This window comes from Triturus cristatus, chromosome 9, assembly GCF_964204655.1.
Source record: "Triturus cristatus chromosome 9, aTriCri1.1, whole genome shotgun sequence".
Taxonomy (NCBI): domain Eukaryota; kingdom Metazoa; phylum Chordata; class Amphibia; order Caudata; family Salamandridae; genus Triturus; species Triturus cristatus.
In genome coordinates, this window is record NC_140592.1 from 6,686,090 (window position 1) to 6,707,197 (window position 21,108).

Consider the following 21,108-nt stretch of genomic DNA (forward strand, 5'->3'; position numbering starts at 1 on the left):
ATTTTAGATGCTTTGTCCCCCCTTTGGTTACCTTAAGGTGAGAGTCCTTCCTGAAGAAGGCTCTTGGCATCTTATATGTCGTCCCCTCGGCCTGGGACGACTCCTGGTGGCCGACCACTCTCGGGACAGCACCGACACCCACCGACCACGTACGCAATCTAGGATTCATCCTCGACTCCTCCCTCTCCATGTCCAAACAGGTCAACGCCGTCTCCTCCTCCTGCTTCAACACCCTCCGCACGCTTCGCAGGATCTACAAGTGGATCCCGACCGAAACAAGAAGAACGGTGACACAGGCCCTCGTCAGCTGCAGGCTGGACTACGGCAACGCACTCTACGCCGGAATCCCAGCCAAACACCTACGACGACTACAGCACATCCAAAATGCCTCCGCCCGACTGATCGTCAACGTCCCCCGCTGCAGCCACATCACCCCCCACCTGACAAACCTACACTGGCTCCCCGTCGACAAGAGGATCACCTTCAAACTCCTCACCCACGCACACAAAGCACTCCACAACACCGGACCCGCCTACCTGAACAGCAGACTCAGCTTCCACACCCCCACCCGCCAACTCCGCTCCGCCAGCCTCGCACTCGCCGCCGTCCCCTGCATCCAACGAACAACCTCCGGCGGCAGATCCTTCTCCTACCTCGCCGACAAGACCTGGAACACCCTCCCAACCCACCTACGACAGACCCTAGACCTACTCGCCTTCAGAAGACTCCTCAAGACCTGGCTCTTCGAGAAGTAGCGCATCCCCCCCCCCCGTGCCTTGAGACCCTCATGAGTAAGTAGCGCGCTCTACAAATATCTTGATTGATTGATTGATATATAGAAGCCGAAACACTATCATCAACGTACAGTTTCTATAAGTATTTATGTGCCTATTTGTTTTAATTAATAAAGGTTCTAGTTGGAATTTTTGGGTTCACTGGAATCATTGTCCCTTTTCCTTTGAGGTAAATTGCGGCGTAAATTTTGAGTTTGAAATAGCTTTATTTAATATTAACACATTTTTATATAATAATGAACTATCCTTCTATTCTAAAATGTACATACACAAATTTTTTTATTTGCTATATTGTCTGTGCAAGAAATTGCAAACTGGGTGAGGATTTGCTGGAGTTGAGCACATTATTTCTTTCTGTACTATTTGGAACTGCTGGCTCAGGCTGACTACAAATAGCGCCGAAACATTCGCTCACAACAATCATGTTGCCCAAGCACCATCCAGGGCACTGAACACACAGCTTCTTCTAGGGGGCATTTGCCTGATGGTGGATCTCTGCTCACCACGACACTCTCTCCCGTAGTGGTTTTTGCAGCACATTGGGACCCAGCTGGTTGAGAAGCACCTCTTGCTGCAGCCGATGATCATGGTGACCTGCGGCTTCCGCCACGGGTGGTAGGGGTAGTCCAGGAGGTCATGGTAGTCACTGACGTATTGATAGTGAAGCGGCTGCCTTGAGTTACGATGTAAGAAAGGCAACCAGTGACTCCTAAAGGGGTACCTGCAGAGGCTGTCCTCTCCCTGTAGACAAAGGGAAAATCGTAAGAGAGACATTTTTGGACTGCTCTGACATACACATTCTGAAAAACCGCTTTTTTCAGAAAACCATTGACATATGGTTAGAAATGTGCAATCTTGCATTAGCTGCGAATAATCTCTCCAGACGCCTGTCTCACGGAGGTATTAGTGCCAGAAACCTATAAACTTGCAGGCTCCCACTCAGCACAACCACAGTACATGCCCCCCTTTCACAATACTGGGCCCACTTGTGATTGAGCCAGGCCTGAGATCAAGAAGATCACGACACCTGACCAGTCTGAGTGGCCAGCACTGCAGTCAAACAGGAAGAACATCCAACACCAATCCCCACCTGAATGACGAATGCAAAAACAACAGTTGATGTGCAGAATGCAGAACAATGTCAAACATTCACCCCAGTACAGAGATCTGTGCCTAAATCCATTGTTTTTTTGCTCTTGTCTTGACCCTGTGCCTCATGGGAGCAGTCCAGCCCAAACTGCCAAGCCAGGTCCTACCTGGACCGGAATGAAGCATCCTAGGACCGGTTTTGGTGTGGTGTAGGGAGTGTCTTGAGAAAAGGCCCGATGATTAGCTAGTCTGAGCTGGGCAAGGAACTGTGGTTAGTAGTCCTATGGAATTAGCAAGTGCCTGTCAGTGTGTGCTACAGTGAATGGAAAGGGTGCATTGAGTATTGGGTGCCTGTCAGTGAGTGGTGTTGTGAGTGAATGCGTATGTGCTGGTGTGACACACTGTCATTTACCATAATCAGTGACTGGAGGATGGTAGAGCTAAGTGTTGGGAGTTTCTATGGGTGGGTGTCATACTGACCACTTGTGGTGACCGGTTTCTGGTTTACTGGGTGAGTGCAGTTCTAAGTGGTATAGTAAGGGTCTGTGGGGAGTCGAGGTATGAGTACTTGTGGTTACTTTGTGATTTAAGTGTCTTGATGCTGTATAGAGTGTCAGGTGTAAATGGTGGTGAGTGTCTGTGGAGGGGCATTTTGTGAGTGAAAGGCTAGGGTGAGTAATGGATGAGTGCTACTGTGGTTGGAAGTCAGTAGGTGGTGCAGTAGGTTGCTGGGTGAGTGGTATTACCAACAGCTACCAGTAGCTGGGATTAGTGGTGTTGTCAGCAGCATTTACTGAGCACTATTATGAACCGCTGGGGTTAGCGGTTCTGATGGTGCCTACAGATTTGTTGTGCTGTAAGTGGCCATTGAGAGTGCCTCCAAGGTATTAGCATTGTGAATGGTTGAGTGTGTCCTTGATTGAGTCAGTGGTGTTACACGTGGTAGTATTCGGAGAGGCTGGTAAGAGTGGTAGTGGGGGGAGTGTCTCCATGTTTAGTAGTTGTTACATTCCATGTTGTAATTATAAATGCTGTTCTTGAGATTTATGCTTTGTGTCTTTAAATGCATGCGACATGTATATCTTTGTTTGGTGTTCTAAGTTCTCTCAGAACTTACTTGATGTATCATTCCACTAAGTTGAGGCAGTTGTCTCTGTCCTTCAACTTGAATGGAAGCCTGTAGCCGTGCTGAAATAAACTTCGTTATATTTAAGAAATTTTTTGGAAATATTGGAATTTAATATTGGCGACGACGACGACTACTCCTGCCTTCAGACAGCACGGGAGCGGAGTGTAACCCACGGGAATAATTTATGTTTCGGTGATATTTTTTTTTTTCTCAGCTGAAGTGAAAGAAAAGCGGAGCCTCGTTTATGTCCAGAATTTCGTGAGGTGGTCTCACATGAGTGCGACGAACTAAGACTTCGATGTTGGAAAGTCGACAAGGAAAAAGAATTTGGCATGTGGCCGTAGCGGTGAGTGCATACTCTACGTAGCATTCGCATCATTCAAACTTCACCACTCGCACATATTCTCACCGTGTTAAAGAATTCTGGCAACTCAACCTTCCACGGTGTTCGACTGCTCGGAGGAATCTGAGCATTACGCCAACCTTAAGCGCATATCGTAATCGCGCTGACGCGATTACGTGTCCACGCTAGAATACAACGCACAGCGGCCTTTTTTTTTTTTGTTTGTATAGCAACCATCAGCTTGCATACGGAAGTATCCTAGCAACAAGATCGCGTCTGCAATTCTAACTACGCGCAACGAAGCAGCTTCATCGGATTTCCTCAGACACAAGTTATAATTGGTATTTTGAGTTTAAATAATACAACATTCTTTCAATTACTTAAAACGTGAGTGTTCTAGGTCAAATTGGATTTTTTTTTTTTTTGTGCTTAGATTGTTTCTTTTACTTCATGGTTCTCTGAGCAAATGTTGTTGAGTGTTATAATATTGTATCAGCATTTTGCATAAGACAACATGCAGTTTGAAGCACCAGATAAATTTCTTCAAAAAAAAGGTGACCCACCTATTCCTTGGCCTAGATGGAAAGAGGAATTTTTTACTTATATGAAAGCTATAGACGGGGAGCGCATGGGTGCAGAGAGAAAAAAGAGCATTTTGCTGCATTGTTTGGGATCTGAGGGGCAAGAAATTTTTAGAGCATTACCCCAGATAGTACCATAATTGGGTGAAGGTGACAATATGAATACATATGTGGAAGCACTAACAAGATTGGAGAAAAGATTTAAACCTACATCTAATATCGCTGTAAACCGATTCAAATTTTATACAAGGTCACAAAAGGACGATGAATCTTTTGATGATTTTTTAACTTCCCTGAGGTGGTTGAGTTTACATTGTAACTTTGGAAATATGACTGATGAAATGATTCGTGATCAAATCATTGTACATGTCAAGAACAAAAAAGTTCAAGAGAAGCTATGGGTCATGGGTAATCCCAATCTGGATGAAGCGATCGCTGTAGCGAAATCCACTGAACTTTCAGAGAAATGGATGGTGGTGGTTAGTTCTAATCCTAACAAACAGTCTACAGAAGAGGACATCTGTGTGGTTAAACCTAAAAATGAACCTAAATTTGATACTCAGCAAGGGAAATTTCAACCTAAATTTGGTGTCAGTAAAAAATATGAACCATCCACCAATGTCATCGCATGTTATAGATGTGGAAGCAGATCTCATGTGGCTTCTTTCCAAGGATGTCCTGCAATAAATAGGGAATGTAAAATTTGTGGCAGGAAAGGACATTTCAGCAATGTGTGCAGAGACAGACGTTATAATAACCACACACGTACCTCAGCTACCAGCAGCTCAGACACTTACAAAGTTACTAGTATAAACGATATTCAAGAATCCAACAGAGGGCATGTGGTGTCTATACTACAGTACGGTACCGGGAAGGAAAATTCCATGAGTTCTCCTAAATGTACTTTTCAAATTTGTGGTGTGAATTTAGATCTTATGGTGGACTCAGGTTCGCCATGGACTATCATAACTTTGCAGTATTTCAATGAAAAGTTGAGAAATGTATGTAATTGCAATGAGTTACAACAATCTGATGTGTATGCTGAAAGTTTTGATGGTTCAAAAATTGAGATGGAAGGTTTTTTCCAAGTCCCACTGCACTTTGAGGGAAGGAGTTCATATATCAAATTGTACATTGCTATAAAAGGGGTAAACGTGCTTGGATGGCGAGACCAGTGGAAATTAGGTTTAACCCTCAATCCACGTGCTGAAAATCCAGTTTCACTGTGTGATGATTCACAAATGTGCAAAGTAGCCACACTTAACATTGATATGGAAGTCTTAGATAGAGAAAACAGGTTAGTAAAGAAGTATGACAAAGTTTTCTGTGATAGGTTAGGAAAACTGAGAAATTTCACACATAAGATAGTGTTGAAAGACAACGCCGTGCCGGTCAAGCAAAAACTAAGGGGTGTTCCTATCAATGTTAGAGACGAACTCAAAGAAATGCTTAAAGATCTATTGGATGAGAACATCATTGAACCTATTGAATCGTCTGAGTGGGTTTCTCCCATTGTTTTGGTTCGGAAACCTGACCAAAAATTGCGTGTGTGTGTCGATTTAAGGGCATTAAACTCAAATATTGTCATAGATTGCCACCCCCTTCCCAACATCAATGAACTAGTTTCGCTATTTGATGGTGCACAAATATTTTCTACGTTGGATTTAAGGTCGGCTTACCACCAAATTGAGCTGTCAGAGGAATCAAAAAAATTCACTGCTTTCATTACACCTGTAGGGCTTTACCAGTACAAGAGAATGCCTTTTGGGTTAGCATCAGCAGCCTCGGTTTTTCAAAGGGTAATGTTTCAGATTTTCAGGGATATTGACACTTATGTCAAATGTTTCCAAGATGACATATTGATTTTCTCTAAAAATGTAGTAGAGCATGAAGTACATCTCAATGAGGTGTGCAAAAGACTTGAGAGTAATGGTCTTACTCTTAAAGTGCACAAGTGCAATTTATTCAAATCGTCGGTTGAATATTTAGGGCATACCCTATCAGGTGAAGGTTTAATACCTAAAAGATCTAATGTGGAAGCCATTTTAAATGCCCCAGCTCCCATAAACAGAGATCAATTATTATCATTTTCAGGTATGTGCGAATACTATAGTAAGTTTGTTGAAAATGTTGCCACTAAAATGGAGCCTTTGAGAATGTTACTAAGACAGAGGGTCAACTATGAATGGAAGGATGAACAACAAAAAGCTTTTGCAGCAATCAAGGACGATATTATTAATGCTCCCACTTTAAAGCCGTTTCGCACAAGGAAAGAATGCATTGTAACGGTTGATGCCAGCTTATATGGTTTGGGCGCTGTGCTATCCCAAAGGGATGGAAAGTGTGAATGGAATGTGGCATTTTCATCAAGAACTCTGAATGAAACTGAACGCAAATATGCAGTCATTGAGCGTGAATTGCTTGCATGTGTATGGGCTGTTGAACATTATAGGATTTATGTGTGGGGCAGCACATTTTTACTGAGGACAGATCATAAACCACTTGTCAATATATTGTCAACAGGGGGTGGATGGAACTCTACGGCCAGAATTGCCCGTTTGGCTTCAAGACTTCAGGAATACAACTTTACTGTTGAGTATGTTCCAGGGAAAAAAAATGTAACGGCTGATTGTTTATCACGTCTGCCGTGTAATGAGGATGACAGTAAGGTAAAGGTGGTTAAGGAATGTGATTTTGTCTTGGGTGTCAATGATATTGTGCCTGCAGAATATCATGATATCACTGAACAGAGGTGGAAAGAGTGTCAGATCAATGATGACAGGTGGGTAGACCTTATGAGATTTGTGAATGAGGGTTGGCCTAAAAAGGGCAAAGTGAGTCCAGATCTGTTGCCCTTTTACAATGTGGCAGATGAGTTATTCTGTGAAGGAGATTTTGTATTCAAAACGGGTGAGTGTATTCCGCCAAAAGGAATACAGGAAATCATTCTCAGGTTGGCACATAAGACACATCCGGGCATTTCCTCTATGAAAAGGTTAATTAGATCGTACTTCTGGTGGCCTGGCATGGACAGGTTTATTGATCGGATTGTTAGGGAATGTCAGGACTGTTGTTCCAGTGATAAAATGTTAAGAACACATGTACCACCTCTCAAAATGGTAGATTGGCCGACTGAACCTTGGCAAAAGGTGGCTTTCGATATTTCGGGTCCTTTTAATATGTTACCTGAAAGTTCACGTTTTGCTTTGGTTATTATTGATTACCATTCAAAATGGCCTTAGGTAAAATTTGTTCCGCAAGCAAATACCAATGCGGTCATAAACTTCTTCAAGGAGATTTTTTCAAGAGAGGGGTGTCCTTCTACGTTAATTTCAGATAATGGGGTGCAGCTCATTTCAAATGAGATGGAGAGTTTTCTCAAAGCTTGCAACATTACTCATAAGCTGACCTCATTGTATGAACCACATGAAAATGGCCAAGTTGAACGTTTTAACCGTGTACTAAAGGGATTTGTCATGGAAGCTATAAAACATAAAGGTAATTGGTTAAGTGTGGTTAGAGAACAGTTGTGGGTTTACCGCATTACGCCACACTCTACGACTGAGATCAGCCCGTTCAAATTACTTAAGGGAAGAAATCCGGCTTCGAGGGTTTGTCCTTGGTGGTTCAGAGGGAAGTGTAAAAGCTTGTTTGAGAATGATGAAGGTGTGCATGTTACTGCAAAGAGAGTTGAATGTAAGCAAAACAAAACAAAGTTATGGTATGACAATAAATGGAGAACCAAGGAACATGCCTTCAGGGTTGGTGATTGGGTAAGAATATTAAGGCCGGGCATTTTAGGCAAAGGCACAAACAAATATGGAAAGCCAATACAAATTAAGAAAATCTTTAAAAATAGCATATTAACTCAAGATGGTAAGGTTTGGAATACTAGGAAAGTTGCCAAATGTCCTGTCCAATCATCTTCAAGTGAAGCTGCACATAGGGATAGTGTCCACAGGTATGATGATCAAGTAAATGGGCGCACTTGTGAATCTGTGGCGTCAAGGGTTAAGTCTGATACACGTATCAGAAATGTTCCTGGTGGTTTGATGATTTTGTGTAATTTCATTGATTTTGTTTTCTTTTAATATGGGGTATGTGTTACATTCCATGATGTAATTATAAATGCTGTTCTTGAGATTTATGCTTTGTGTCTTTAAATGCATGCGACATGTATATCTTTGTTTGGTGTTCTAAGTTCTCTCAGAACTTACTTGATGTATCATTCCACTAAGTTGAGGCAGTTGTCTCTGTCCTTCAACTTGAATGGAAGCCTGTAGCCGTGCTGAAATAAACTTCGTTATATTGAAGAAATTTTTGGGAAATATTGGAATTTAATAGTAGTTCTGAGGGTGACTGTTCTTGGGACCCGGTGTGTGTGCTCTGCCAAGTGTGACTGAAGGACTGCTTCAGTAAGGTGTTTCTGGATGAAGGCTGTTATGAGTGGCTCTGTGGGTACTATTGTCAGTAAACAGAGAATTAATTTTGTGAGTTTTAATGGCTAAGTGTTGTTGTGAGTAGACTGTCACTCATGTACTGAATGGCCTGTGTTAGTTTCTGGAAGTGCAGCATGTTTTGGTGTAAGGGGGTGAATGTGTGAGTGACTGTCATTTAGTGGTATCCTGAGTAGCTGGGCTGTGAGGTGTATATTGTAAGTGCCTGGAGGAGTACAATGAGCATCTGTGGGGACCTGCAGGTGTGAGTGGCTGCAGTTTAGTGGTATGCTGAGTGACTGTGAGGTATTGTAGGTGCTTGGAGGAGAAGATTAAGTATGTGACTGTCAGGATGTGCAGGTGGGAGTGACTGTTGGTTAGTGGTGTCCTGAGTAGCTGGGCTGTGATGCATTGTAAGTGCCTGGCAGCGGGTTCTGTGAGTGTTTGTGGGGATGTGCTGGTGTGAGGGACTGTCAATGGTGTCCTGAGTAGCTGGGCTGTGATGTACTGTAAGTGCCTGGAGAAGGGGTTCAGTGAGTGTCTGTGGGGATGTGTAGGTGTGAGTGACTGCCAGTTAGGGGAATCCTGAGCGGCTGGGCTCCGAGGTACATGCTAGGTGCCTGGAGAAGGGGTTCAGTCAGTGAGTGTCTGTGTGGATGTGCAGGTGTGAGTGACTGTCAGTTAGTGGTGTCCTTAGTGGCTGGGCTGTGAGGTGTATATTGTAATTACCTGGAGGAGGGGGTCAGTGAGTGTCTGTGGGGATATGCACGTGTGAGTGACAGACGGTTAGTGGGGTCCTGAGTGGCTGAGGTGTATACTGTAAGTGCCTGGAAGAGGGGGGTCAATGAGTGTCTGTAGGATGTGCTAGTGTGAGCGACTGCCGGTAATTGGTATTCTGAGTAACTGGGCTGTGAGGTGTATATTGTAAGCGCCTGGCATAGGGGTTCAGTTAGTGTTTGTGGGGATGTGCTGGTGTGAGTGACTGCTGGTTAGTGGGGTCCTGAGTGGCTGGACTGTGATGCATTTTAACTGTCTGGAGGAAGGTGTCAGTTAGTGTCTGTGGGGATGTGCAGCTATAAGTGACTGTCGGTTAGAGGTTTCCTGAGTGGCTGAACTGTGAGGTATATTGTAAGTGCCTGGAGGAGGGGTTCAGTGAGTGTCTGTGGGGATGTACAGGTATGAGTGACTGCCAGTTAGTGGGGTCCTGAATAAATGGGCTGTGAGGTGTATATTATAAATGCCTGGAGGATGGCATCAGTAAGTGTCTGTAGGGTGTGCAGGTGCAAGTGCCTGGAGGAGGGCGTCAGGCAGTGTCTGTGGGAATGTGCAGGTGTGAGTGACTGCTGGTTAGTGGTATTCTGAGTGACTTGGCTGAGATGCAATGTAAGTGCCTGGAGTAGGGGTTAAGTGAGTGTCTGTAGGGATGTGCAGGTGTGAGTGACTGGCAGTTAGAAGAATTCTGAGTGGGTGGGCTGTGAGGTATATTGTAAATGCCTGGAGGAGGAGTTCAGTGAGTGTCTGTAGGATGTGCAATTGTGAGCGACTGTTGGCTAGGGGTATTCTGAGTGGCTGGGCTGTGAGGTGTATATGGTAAGTGCCTGGAAGAGGGGGTCAGTGAGTGTCTGTGTGTGAGGAATGGGGTGACGGGCTTCAGGAGGTCCACTATGTGCCTTTCATTTGCCCACTGGACACAGAGCGCCTGGGCCCTGCTAGCCCAGGAGAGCCATTCACATAATAAGACCAGAGCCTGCTGTTACTAATGTCATTATTTCGGGGCTCAGAGAAAAGAAAGTGCAGACTTTACCCGTGACGTGGATCCTCGGGGACAGGCAGGAGCAAAGCTGCAGGGTCCACAGCTCAGATCTCCACGCTGAAACACAAAAAAGAAAAGTTTACTCAGACCCCCTGGGTAGGGGTTAGGTAATACCTTGCTTGAAACACCAGGCCCATGGAGGAAACAATGGATGGGCCAGGGATGGAGGGAGCAAGGGATGAGCCTGGGATGGAGGGAGCAAAGGATGTAGAAAGCAAGGGATGGAGGGAGCAAGGGATGGGCCAGGGATGGAGGGAGCAAGGGATGGGCCAGGGATGGAGGGAGCAAGGCATGGGCCAGGCATGGAGGGAGCAAGGGATGGGGTAGGGATGGAGGGAGCAGGTGATGGGCCAGGAATGTAGGGAGCAGGGGACGGGCCAGGGATGGAGGGAGCAAGGGATCAGCCAGAGATGGAGAGAGTAAGGGATGTTGCAGAGATGGAGGAAGCAAGGGTCGGGCCAGGGATGGAGGAAGCAAGGGATGGGCCAGGGATCGAGGGAGCAAGGGATTGGCCAGGGATGGAGGGGACAAGGGATGGGCCAGGGATGGAGGGAGCAAGGGATGGGCCGGGTGGAGGGAGAAAAGGAGGAGCCAGGGATGGAGGAAACAAGGGATGGACCAGGGATGGAGGGAGCAAGGGATGGGATAGAGATGGAGGGAACAAGGGACGAGCCAGGGATGCAGGGAGCAGGGAATGGGCCAGGGATGGTGGGAGCAAGGGATGGGCCAGGGATGGTGGGAGCAAGGGATGGGCCAGGGATGGTGGGAGCAAGGGATGGGCCTGTGATGGAGGGAGCAAGGGATGAGCCAGGGATGGAGGGAGCATGGGATGGGCCAGGGATGGAGGGAGCAAAGGATGGGCACCTCTCCAAGACGAACGATAAGATAAAAAGAGGAGGTGGGAACATCTCTAAGAGGAAGGGTTAGATAACAGAGGAGGTGGGCAACTCACTAAGAAGAAGGGTAAGATAAAAGAAGACGAGGCGGGCACCTCACTGAGAGGAAGGGTCAGATAAAAGAAGAGGAGGTGGGCATCTCTCCAAGAGGAAGGGTTAGATAAAAGAGGAGGTGGGCACCTCACTGAGAGGAAGGGTTAGATAAAAGAGGAGGTGGGCACCTCAGTGAGAGGAAGGGTCAGATAAAAGAAGAGGAGGTGGGCACCTCTCCAAGAGGAAAGGTAAAAGAAAAGAAGAGGAGGTGGGCATCTCTCCAAGAGGAAGGGTTAGATAAAAGAGGAGGTGGGCACCTCACTGAGAGGAAGGGTTAGATAAAAGAGGAGGTGGGCACCTCAGTGAGAGGAAGGGTCAGATAAAAGAAGAGGAGGTGGGCACCTCTCCAAGAGGAAAGGTAAAAGAAAAGAAGAGGAGGTGGGCAATTCGCTAAGAGGAAGGGTTAGATAAAAGAAGAGGAGGTGGGCATCTCTCCAAGAGGAAGGGTTAGATAAAAGAGGAGGTGGGCACCTCACTGAGAGGAATGGTTAGATGAAGGTGGAGGTGGGCACCTGTCCTAGAGGAAGGATAAGATAAAAGAAGAGGAGGTGGGCAACTTGCTAATAGGAAGGGTTGAATAAAAGAAAAGGAGGTGGGCACCTCTCTAAGAGGAATGGTTAGATAAAAGAGGAGGAGGTGGGCACCTCTCCAAGAGGAATGGTTAAATAAAAGAGGAGGTGGGCACCTCAGTGAGAGGAAGGGTTAGATAAAAGATGAGGAGGTGGGCACCTCAGTGAGAGGAAGGGTTAGATAAAAGATGAGGAGGTGGGCACCTCAGTGAGAGGAAGGGTTAGATAAAAGATGAGGAGGTGGGCACCTCTCGAAGAAGAAGGTTTAGATAAAATAAGAGTTTGGCAACTCTCTATAAGGAAGGGTTAAATTAAAGAAGAGGTAGGTCCTGGGTTACCAACTCACTTCCTGATACACACTGATAGCTCCAAAGTGTTGAGTTTAGTGCACTGAGCTCCAGGTGCCCATGTGGGACTAAGTTACCCACTCAATTACTGATATTCACTGATAGCTCCACAGTGATGAGTCTAGTGCACTGAGCCCCAGATGTCCATGAGGGACTAAGCTACCCCCTTACTTCCCTATACTCACTGATAGCTCCACAGTGATGAGTCTAGTGCACTGAGCTCCCAGTGCCATTGTGGGACTAAGCTACCCCCTTACTTCCCTATACTCGCTGATAGCTCCACAGTGATGAGTCTAGTGCACAGAGCACCCAGTGCCATTGTGGGACTATGTTACCCCTCACTTCCCAATACTCGCTGATAGCTCCACAGTGATAAGCCTAGTGCACTGTGATCCAGGTGCCCATGTGGGACTAAGTTACCTACTCACTTACTGATACTCACTGATAGGTCCACAGTGATGAGTCTAGTACACTGAGCTCCAGGTGTCCATGAGGGACTAAGCTACCCCCTCACTTCCAAATACTCACTGATTGCTCCACAGTGATAAGCCTAATGCACTGAGATCCAGGTGCCCATGTGGGACTAAGCTACCCCCTCACTTACTGATACTCACTGATAGGTCCACAGTGATGAGTCTAGTGCACTGAGCTCCAGGTGTCCATGAGGGACTAAGCTACCCCCTCACTTACTGATACTCACTGATAGGTCCACAGTGATGAGTCTAGTGCACTGAGTTCCAGGTGTCCATGAGGGACTAAGCTACCCCCTCACTTCCCAATACTCACCATTATCTCCACCGTGATGAACATGTCACACTGAGCTCCCAGGTTTGGTGGTTCTAGCAACTGATCGATGCCATGTGCAATCCCGCCATCAAATTCCATGTGCCTTTGGATGATCCGTGCATTCTCTTCACCCACGGTGAGCTCCCCCTGCAGGAAAGAGCAGACACATTCAGGAAAGGATGCCTAAGTACAAGCAGGGACTACCTTAAAACAATTCACAAATACTACTTTCTATTTTGAGGGCATTATTAGATCTGTTACCAGTTCCTGAATGTCACCTTTTATATAAACGGCATTAGTAGATCTGTAAGCAATTCTTGAATGCCACCTTTTATATCTCAGGCATTATAAGATCTGTAAACAATTCACAAATGTTTCCCTTTATGTTAAGGGCATTATTAGATCTGTAAACAATTTATGAATGTTACCTTTTATATTTATAGGGATTATTAGATCTGTAAACAATTCATGAATGTTACCTTTTATATTTATAGGGATTATTAGATTTGCAAACAATTCAAGAATGTTATCTTTGTATATAAAGGGTATTATTAGATCTGTAAAGAATTCACAAATGTTTCCCTTTATGTTAAGGGCATTATTAGATCTGTAAACAATTCATGAATGTTACCTTTTATATTTATAGGGATTATTAGATCTGTAAACAATTCATGAATGTTACCTTTTATATTTATAGGGATTATTAGATCCATAAACAATTCATGAATGTTACCTTTTATATTTATAGGGATTATTAGATCTGTAAACCATTCATGAATGTCACATTTTATATTCATGGGCATTCTTAGACTGGCATTGCACGAGCCAGAGCCTGGTGTAACCACCCCCTCTCCATTGCGGGAGAATTACGTTGGAAGTGTTCCTGTAGCTGCTGACAATCACTGGTGCAATAATCGTGATAAATGGTTTGACCCTTCCTGTCCTCAGGTTCTATTGTGCATTTGTGCATGAAGTATATTCAGCTCATGATAAGCCCCACCATGGCACCCAGGCATGAAAAGGTAAAGCATTCAGAGCTCATTTAGAGTGTGAACAACAGGAGCACTGCCACAAATGAGTGGTTCCCAACCCCCTCAAAATCACGTTTCTTCTATCCCATTAAAAAATGGGAATACTTCAGTGGACTATGCCACTGGAAACCCTTGACCTGCAGCTCTACATGACTTGGATGGGCTCTGGTGGAGATCGGATCCTCTCAGAAGGCACTATTGGAGCACTGGTTCTTTTAGGTGGGCTCTGGATCCATTGAGTGGCCCTGGAGGAACAGCGTTTGATCCTGTGGGTGAGCTGTGGATCTCCTGGGCAGGCTCTGGTCCAGCTACGTGTGAGACCGGCCTTGTGGCGTGGGCCCTCCCGACCAGTAAGCAACCCTGCAACTCCACCTGATCCCCAGCATCACAGACTTCCGGCCACCATGGCCCAACAAACTCGATGGCCGGCCGGGGCCCCAGCCAAACCCAAGACACTACCATGCATGCCCGGCCGAGGGAGAGAGAAACCCCCCAAGCCAGACCGAGGGACGCCACCTCAGTCATACCCCTGATCTCCTCCCCAAGGAGGGTTTCGATCGGCCACCAGGCCCCCGGTGAGCGGGCGCCTCGCATGCTGGGCGTCTGGAGTCCCTCCCAGACCCACCTGAACAGATCAAAGGGCCGAGCGACAGGAAATCCCGACACACCGCCCCCAGGCGCGGGGACCCCTCTCTGCGAGGACTCCGGACTTCAAAGAGGAGGGGGAGTATAACAAGGGGTGCTGAAGGGACAGGCGGCAGAGAAGACCTGGACCTACGAGAGCCCTGCTGACCTGGACGCAGCTCGATCGATCTCTGAACCCAAGAATGCTACCTAACCCACTGAACCATCTGAGCCCTGCTGACGCTGTCGCGGCTCCCCGAACTCTGAACCATCTGAGCCCTGCGGACGCTGTTGCGGCTCCCCGAACTCTGAACCATCTGAGCCCTGCTGACGCTGACGCGGCTCCCCGAACCCTGAACCATCTGAGCCCTGCTGCCGCTGTCGCGGCTCCCCGAACTCTGAACCATCTGAGCCATGCTGACGCTGTCGCGGCTCCCTGAACTCTGGACCATCGGAGCCCTGCTGATGCTGTCGCGGCTCCCCGACTCCGAAACCACCTGTGCCTGCTGAGTGACTCGCGGCGCTCCCCTCCAGGAGAATCGGCAGAGATTGCCGAGAGAAACCACATCCCCCAGCTCGAGGATTGGGAGCTGTGCGAAGGATACTACGCAGAGACACTGAATTCAAAGACTGTCCCGCTACCCCAATACACCCATCACGAAACTGCCGCCGCTTGTGGCATTGATTTAACAACTGCATCTCGGATCATAAAGATCCCCTGAAACTATCGATAAAGTATACTGTCTTACGAAGAACTACTGTGTGGTGTCCCTCTGTCAGATAGTGTAAGCTCAGTGTGTGCGATCCTAGGAATGAGACCCTTCCAGGAAGGGCCTCCCCGCCCTTGCTCGGCCTAACTCTGGGAGAGGTGGGTCAAAGGGTGGTCAGGAACGTATTCCGAAGCCCCCTGGAGAACGCCCTTCCAACACTATGGATGCCTTAAGTGGGCTCTGCATAAGCTCTGGACCCTCTAGGATGGCTACGGTGGAGCTCTGGATCCCGAAGGTGGGCTCCAGTGGAGCTCTGGACCCTCTAGGATGGCCAAGGTGGAGCTCTGGATCCAGTAGGTGGGCTCCAGTGGAGCTCTGGACCCTCTAGGATGGCTAAGGTGGAGCTCTGGATCCAGTAGTTGGGCTCCAGTGGAGCTCTGGATCCCGTAGGTGGGCTCCAGTGGAGCTCTGGACCCTCTAGGATGGCCACGGTGGAGCTCTGGATCCAGTAGGTGGGCACCAGTGGAGCTCTGAACCCTCTAGGATGGCTAAGGTGTAGCTCTGGATCCAGAAGGTGGGCTCCAGTGGAGCTATGGAACCCGTAGGTGGGCTTCAGTGGAGCTCTAGACCTTCTACGATGGCTAAGGTGGAGCTCTGGATCCCGTAGGTGGGCTCCAGTGGTGCTCTGGACCCTCTAGGATGGCTAAGGTGGAGCTCTGGATCTCGAAGGGGGGCTCCAGTGGAGCTCTGGACCCTCTAGGATGGCTACGGTGGAGCCCTGGATCCCGAAGGTGGGCTCCAGTGGAGCTCTGGACCCTCTAGGATGGCCAAGGTGGAGCTCTGGATCCCGAAGGTGGGCTCCAGTGGAGCTATGGATCCCGTAGGTGGGCTCCAGTGGAGCTCTGGATCCCGTAGATGGGCTCCAGTGGAGCTCTGGACCCTCTAGGATGGCTAAGGTGGAGCTCTGGATCCAGTGGGTGGGCTCCAGTGGAGCTCTGGACCCTCTAGGATGGCTACGGTGGAGTTCTGGATCCCGAATGTGGGCTCCAGTGGAGCTATGGATCCCATAGGTGGGCTCCAGTGGAGCTCTGGATCCCGTAGGTGGGCTCCAGTGGAGCTCTGGACCCTCTTGGATGGCTAAGGTGGAGCTCTGGATCCAGTAGGTGGGCTCCAGTGGAGCTCTGGACCCTCTAGGATGGCTAAGGTGGAGCTCTGGATCTCGAAGGTGGGCTCCAGTGGAGCTCTGGACCCTCTAGGATGGCTACGGTGGAGCTCTGGATCCCGAAGGTGGGCTCCAGTGGAGCTATGGATCCCGAAGGTGGGCTCCAGTGGAGCTATGGATCCCGTAGGTGGGCTCCAGTGGAGCTCTGGATCCCGTAGGTGGCCTCCAGTGGAGCTCTGGACCCTCTAGGATGGCTACGGTGAAGCTCTGGATCCCGAAGGTGGGCTCCAGTGGAGCTATGGATCCCGTAGGTGGGCTCCAGTGGAGCTCTGGACCCTCTAGGATGGCTAAGGTGGAGCTCTGGATCCCGTAGGTGGGCTCCACTGGAGCTCTAGACCCTCTAGGATGGCTAAGGTGGAGCTCTGGATCCCGAAGGTGGAGCTCTGGATCCCGTAGGTGGGCTCCAGTGGAGCTCTGGACCCTCTAGGATGGCCAAGGTGGAGCTCTGGATCCAGTAGGTGGGCTCCAGTGAAGCTCTGGACCCTCTAGGATGGCTACGGTGGAGCTCTGGATCCCGAAGGAGGGCTCCAGTGGAGCTATGGATCCCGTAGGTGGGCTCCAGTGGAGCTCTGGATCCCGTAGGTGGGCTCCAGTGGAGCTCTGGACCCTCTAGGATGGCTACGGTGGAGCTCTGGATCCCGAAGGTGGGCTCCAGTGGAGCTATGGATCCCGTAGGTGGGCTCCAGTGGAGCTCTGGATCCCGTAGGTGGGCTCCAGTGGAGCTCTGGACCCTCTAGGATGGCGAAGATGGAGCTCTGGATCCAGTAGGTGGGCTCCAGTGGAGCTCTGGATCCCGTAGGTGGGCTCCAGTGGAGCTCTGGACCCTCTAGGATGGCTAAGGTGGAGCTCTGGATCCAGTAGGTGGGCTCCAGTGGAGCTCTGGACCCTCTAGGATGGCTAAGGTGGAGCTCTGGATCTCGAAGGTGGGCTCCAGTGGAGCTCTGGACCCTCTAGGATGGCTACGGTGGAGCTCTGGATCCCGAAGGTGGGCTCCAGTGGAGCTCTGGATCCCGAAGGTGGGCTCCAGTGGAGCTATGGATCCCGTAGGTGGGCTCCAGTGGAGCTCTGGATCCAGTAGGTGGGCTCCAGTGGAGCTCTGGACCCTCTAGGATGGCTAAGGTGGAGCTCTGGATCCAGTAGGTGGGCTCCAGTTGAGCTCTGGACCCTCTAGGATGGCTAAGGTGGAGCTCTGGATCCAGTAGGTGGGCTCCAGTGGAGCTCTGGACCCTCTAGGATGGCTACGGTGGAGCTCTGGATTCCAAAGGTGGGCTCCAGTGGAGCTATGGATCCTGTAGGTGGGCTCCAGTGGAGCTCTGGATCCCGTAGGTGGGCTCCAGTGGAGCTCTGGACCCTCTAGGATGGCTACGGTGGAGCTCTGGATCCCGAAGGTGGGCTCCAGTGGAGCTATGGATCCCGTATGTGGGCTCCAGTGGAGCTCTGGATCCCGTAGGTGGGCTCCAGTGGAGCTCTGGACCCTCTAGGATGGCGAAGGTGGAGCTCTGGATCCAGTAGGTGGGCTCCAGTGGAGCTATGGATCCCGAAGGTGGGCTCCAGTGGAGCTATGGATCCCATAGGTGGGCTCCAGTGGAGCTCTGGACCCTCTAGGAAGGCCAAGGTGGAGCTCTGGATCCAGTAGGTGGGCTCCAGTGGAGAGCTCTGGATCACGTAATTGTGGTAATGTGATGTAAGGTGGATTGGAATGTGAAGGATATAAGATGGAATGTATGATGGAAATTCTGAGCAGGGATGAAAGGGTTTGGAATATACACAAGTCCATGGTAAAGAGCCATCGGAAGAAGGAAGCAGCATTGCTGTATGTGCTGAATAAAGAGGTTCAAGCCCGCTTTGGAGTTCGAGTTATATGTTGTGGGCTATTATAGTAATTGGCATTGGTCAGATCTGCGGATCATCTAGGTGGGCATTGGTGAAGTTCTGGTTCACCTAGGTGGGTATTGTGGATCTCTGGCTTCTCATTGAAGGCTCCGGTGGATGGAGCTCTGGGTACGCTAGGAGGACTGTGCTGGAGCTCTAGATCCCTAGCTGGATTCTGGTGGAGCTCAAGTTCTCCAATGTGAGCATGGGTCAAGAGCTCCGGAACTCATAAGGCGGGCACATTTGGAGCTCTGGATTCCTGGGATGGACTCTGGTGGAGCTTTGGATCACCTAGGTGGGCTCTGGGGGAGCTCTGAAACCTCTAGTATGTAGATTTTAGGCTCTTTCTGCTGAGAAACCTGTACATCTTATCACTCTGACAAGGTGGTGCTAGTAACATTTCCATGGATTTTGCCTCAGGTGATATCAGATTTTCATGTTAACTAATAAGTTAAACTCTCTACCTTTTCTAGAACCACCAAAACCAATGAAACAATCCCTTTACATAACAATCCACTTGAGAAACATTTGAAGGGCTGGGACTTACAGGCGTGTTCACAACTTCTTCAGTCCTTATTGTTTGGATTCACAATCTAGTGCTGACATCATGTGAGACAGGGATCTCCCGCACATTGACTTAGGCAATAAACTCCACATCCCACCATCCTAGGTGATCTGGGCTTGTCACTATGACATGTATTCTACAGTTATGATACTAGGAAGAATCCCTGCTGGAGAAGCAAGTTAATTACTTGCAGCAATAGTTCAAATGAAGATAATATCCCTAAGTCATAACTGGATCGCCCGTCTCACCCCCACCACGAGTATAATTTAGCAGCCTAAAGAGAACACATATAAAATGTTTGCATAAAGCCATCTGGCAAAAATTGGCTTCAGTGCCCAAAGGAACAACATTTTAAGTAACAATCACTTTTTTGTTGTACTAAATTTGAAATATATTTTTGAATGTCATTCTAAAAATAATAATAAACAGAAGTGGAAAAACAAGCAATTAATTTTTTTATTACATAAAAAAAAAACGAGCATGCCGAGCCAAACCTGAAACCAATATTTTCAAAGTTATGAATCTGGAGAGGATACCCTGCTGGATGTCTAAGTTTGTTACTGTTACAGCATTTCACTCATTAATCAGAAGTAGCACACTGGATGGAAGATTTAACTCTGGGGTTAAACATTAAGGGGAATATCGGGGCACGGCCACAACTCGGAGGACATGGCCACTTAAACGGTGTGCTTCGTTTGGTGGTATCCTGAAAGCACGCTGCATGCCAAGCAGGAACATGGATCTTTCATACCGCTGGCACTCACAGTAGAATGCTACAGGCCTGAGAAGCAGGTGGAGAGTGGGCTTTAACACCCGTTCGTTGCATTGAATTTTTGGGCAGTCCCTGTTCGGATGAGGCGCTTGCTATACATGGCTGCTCCCGGAGAGAGTTTACCTCCTTTTAGACCCATTGTTTCTATTATTGAGTCCCTCACTGAGCCTCTCTCCAAGTATCTGGATGTATTCCTTCAACCTTCGGCATCCAACCTTCTGGGCTACATCAAAGACACGGGACATCTTATTAGTAAAATTGAGGGCATCCCTACACCGACACTCTGGTCTCGATGGACATCGAAGCCCTTTATACTAATATCCCCCAAAAAGAGGCTTTAGAAGCGGTCAAGAGCACTTTGGAAAATGGAAACAGACAATGTGACCGCTTGTTTGTCCTGGAATGCCTGGCCATTGTTCTTAAGGAAAATTATTTCGAATTTGATGGAAACATCTACAAACAAATACAAGGAGTCAGCATGGGCGCTGCCTGCGCGCCCAATGTGGCTAATATCTTTATGGGAGAGTTTGAAGCTAAGTTTATCTTCAACGAAATTGCTCCCTTTAGTGAGAACTTACTCCTTTGGCATCGATTTATCGATGATATTTTCTTTATTTGGAGAGGCCCAGATGAACAACTTGAGGAATGTATACTATGGATCAATCTCTGTGATTCCCACCTTAAATTCAGTCCTAACACTAGCAAAGTTAAAATCGAATTCCTGGATATCTGGATCCAAGTTATTGATCAAAAAATAGAGGTTTCACTCTATACCAAACCTACTGCCAAGAACACCCTTCTTCAATACTCCAGCTATCATCCACGTAGTCAAAAGGATAGCATTCCGTTTAGCCAATTCCTGCACTTGCGCAGGAATTGTACTACTATACAGAATTTTGATGTTCATGCTGAACAATTTAAATTGAAATTTCTGGATAGAGGCTACCCTTTTAAACTCATCAAACACTCCTACAAAAGGGCTAAGTACTATGACAGAACAGCATTATTACAGAATAAAGAAACTAAAACCGATAACAAATTGGTTTGTGTCACCACTCATTCTAACATTGATCACAAAGTTAGACAAATAATTAACAGTGAATGGCATATTCTTAATTCTGATAACCATAAAAGTACTCTCGCTAAGCCTACCTTTGCGTTTCGTCGCAATAACAATCTGAGAAACGCTCTGGTTAGAGCCAAAGAGCCACAGAGTGACACATATGTCCAGAAATCCATTACTGGTGCCAATCCAATTATGGGCACACACAAATGTGGCCATTGCAATGCTTGTGAATTCGCAATTGTTTCTAACAAACTTGTATGGGGTAAAAGGACTTTTACATTCAAGGAGATGACAAATTGCCGCACAAGCAATGTAGTTTATCTCATCTTATGTCCATGCGAGAAGGGTTATGTTGGTGAGACCAGTAGGG

At 47.7% G+C, this 21,108-nt stretch overlaps 1 protein-coding gene across 1 annotated transcript in view; it reads right to left on the minus strand.

The window, feature by feature from the left end:
- The window catches only part of STAB1 (stabilin 1), a 1,212,756-nt gene that overhangs the window by 176,306 nt on the left and 1,015,342 nt on the right, over positions 1-21,108 (minus strand). Inside the window, exons 54-56 of the mRNA XM_085624210.1 lie at positions 12,877-13,023; positions 10,177-10,242; positions 1,298-1,535 (exon numbers count right to left, since the gene is read on the minus strand). Of these exons, the coding sequence (XP_085480336.1) occupies positions 1,298-1,535; positions 10,177-10,242; positions 12,877-13,023 (451 nt within the window). The remainder of the gene's footprint in view (positions 1-1,297; positions 1,536-10,176; positions 10,243-12,876; positions 13,024-21,108) is intronic.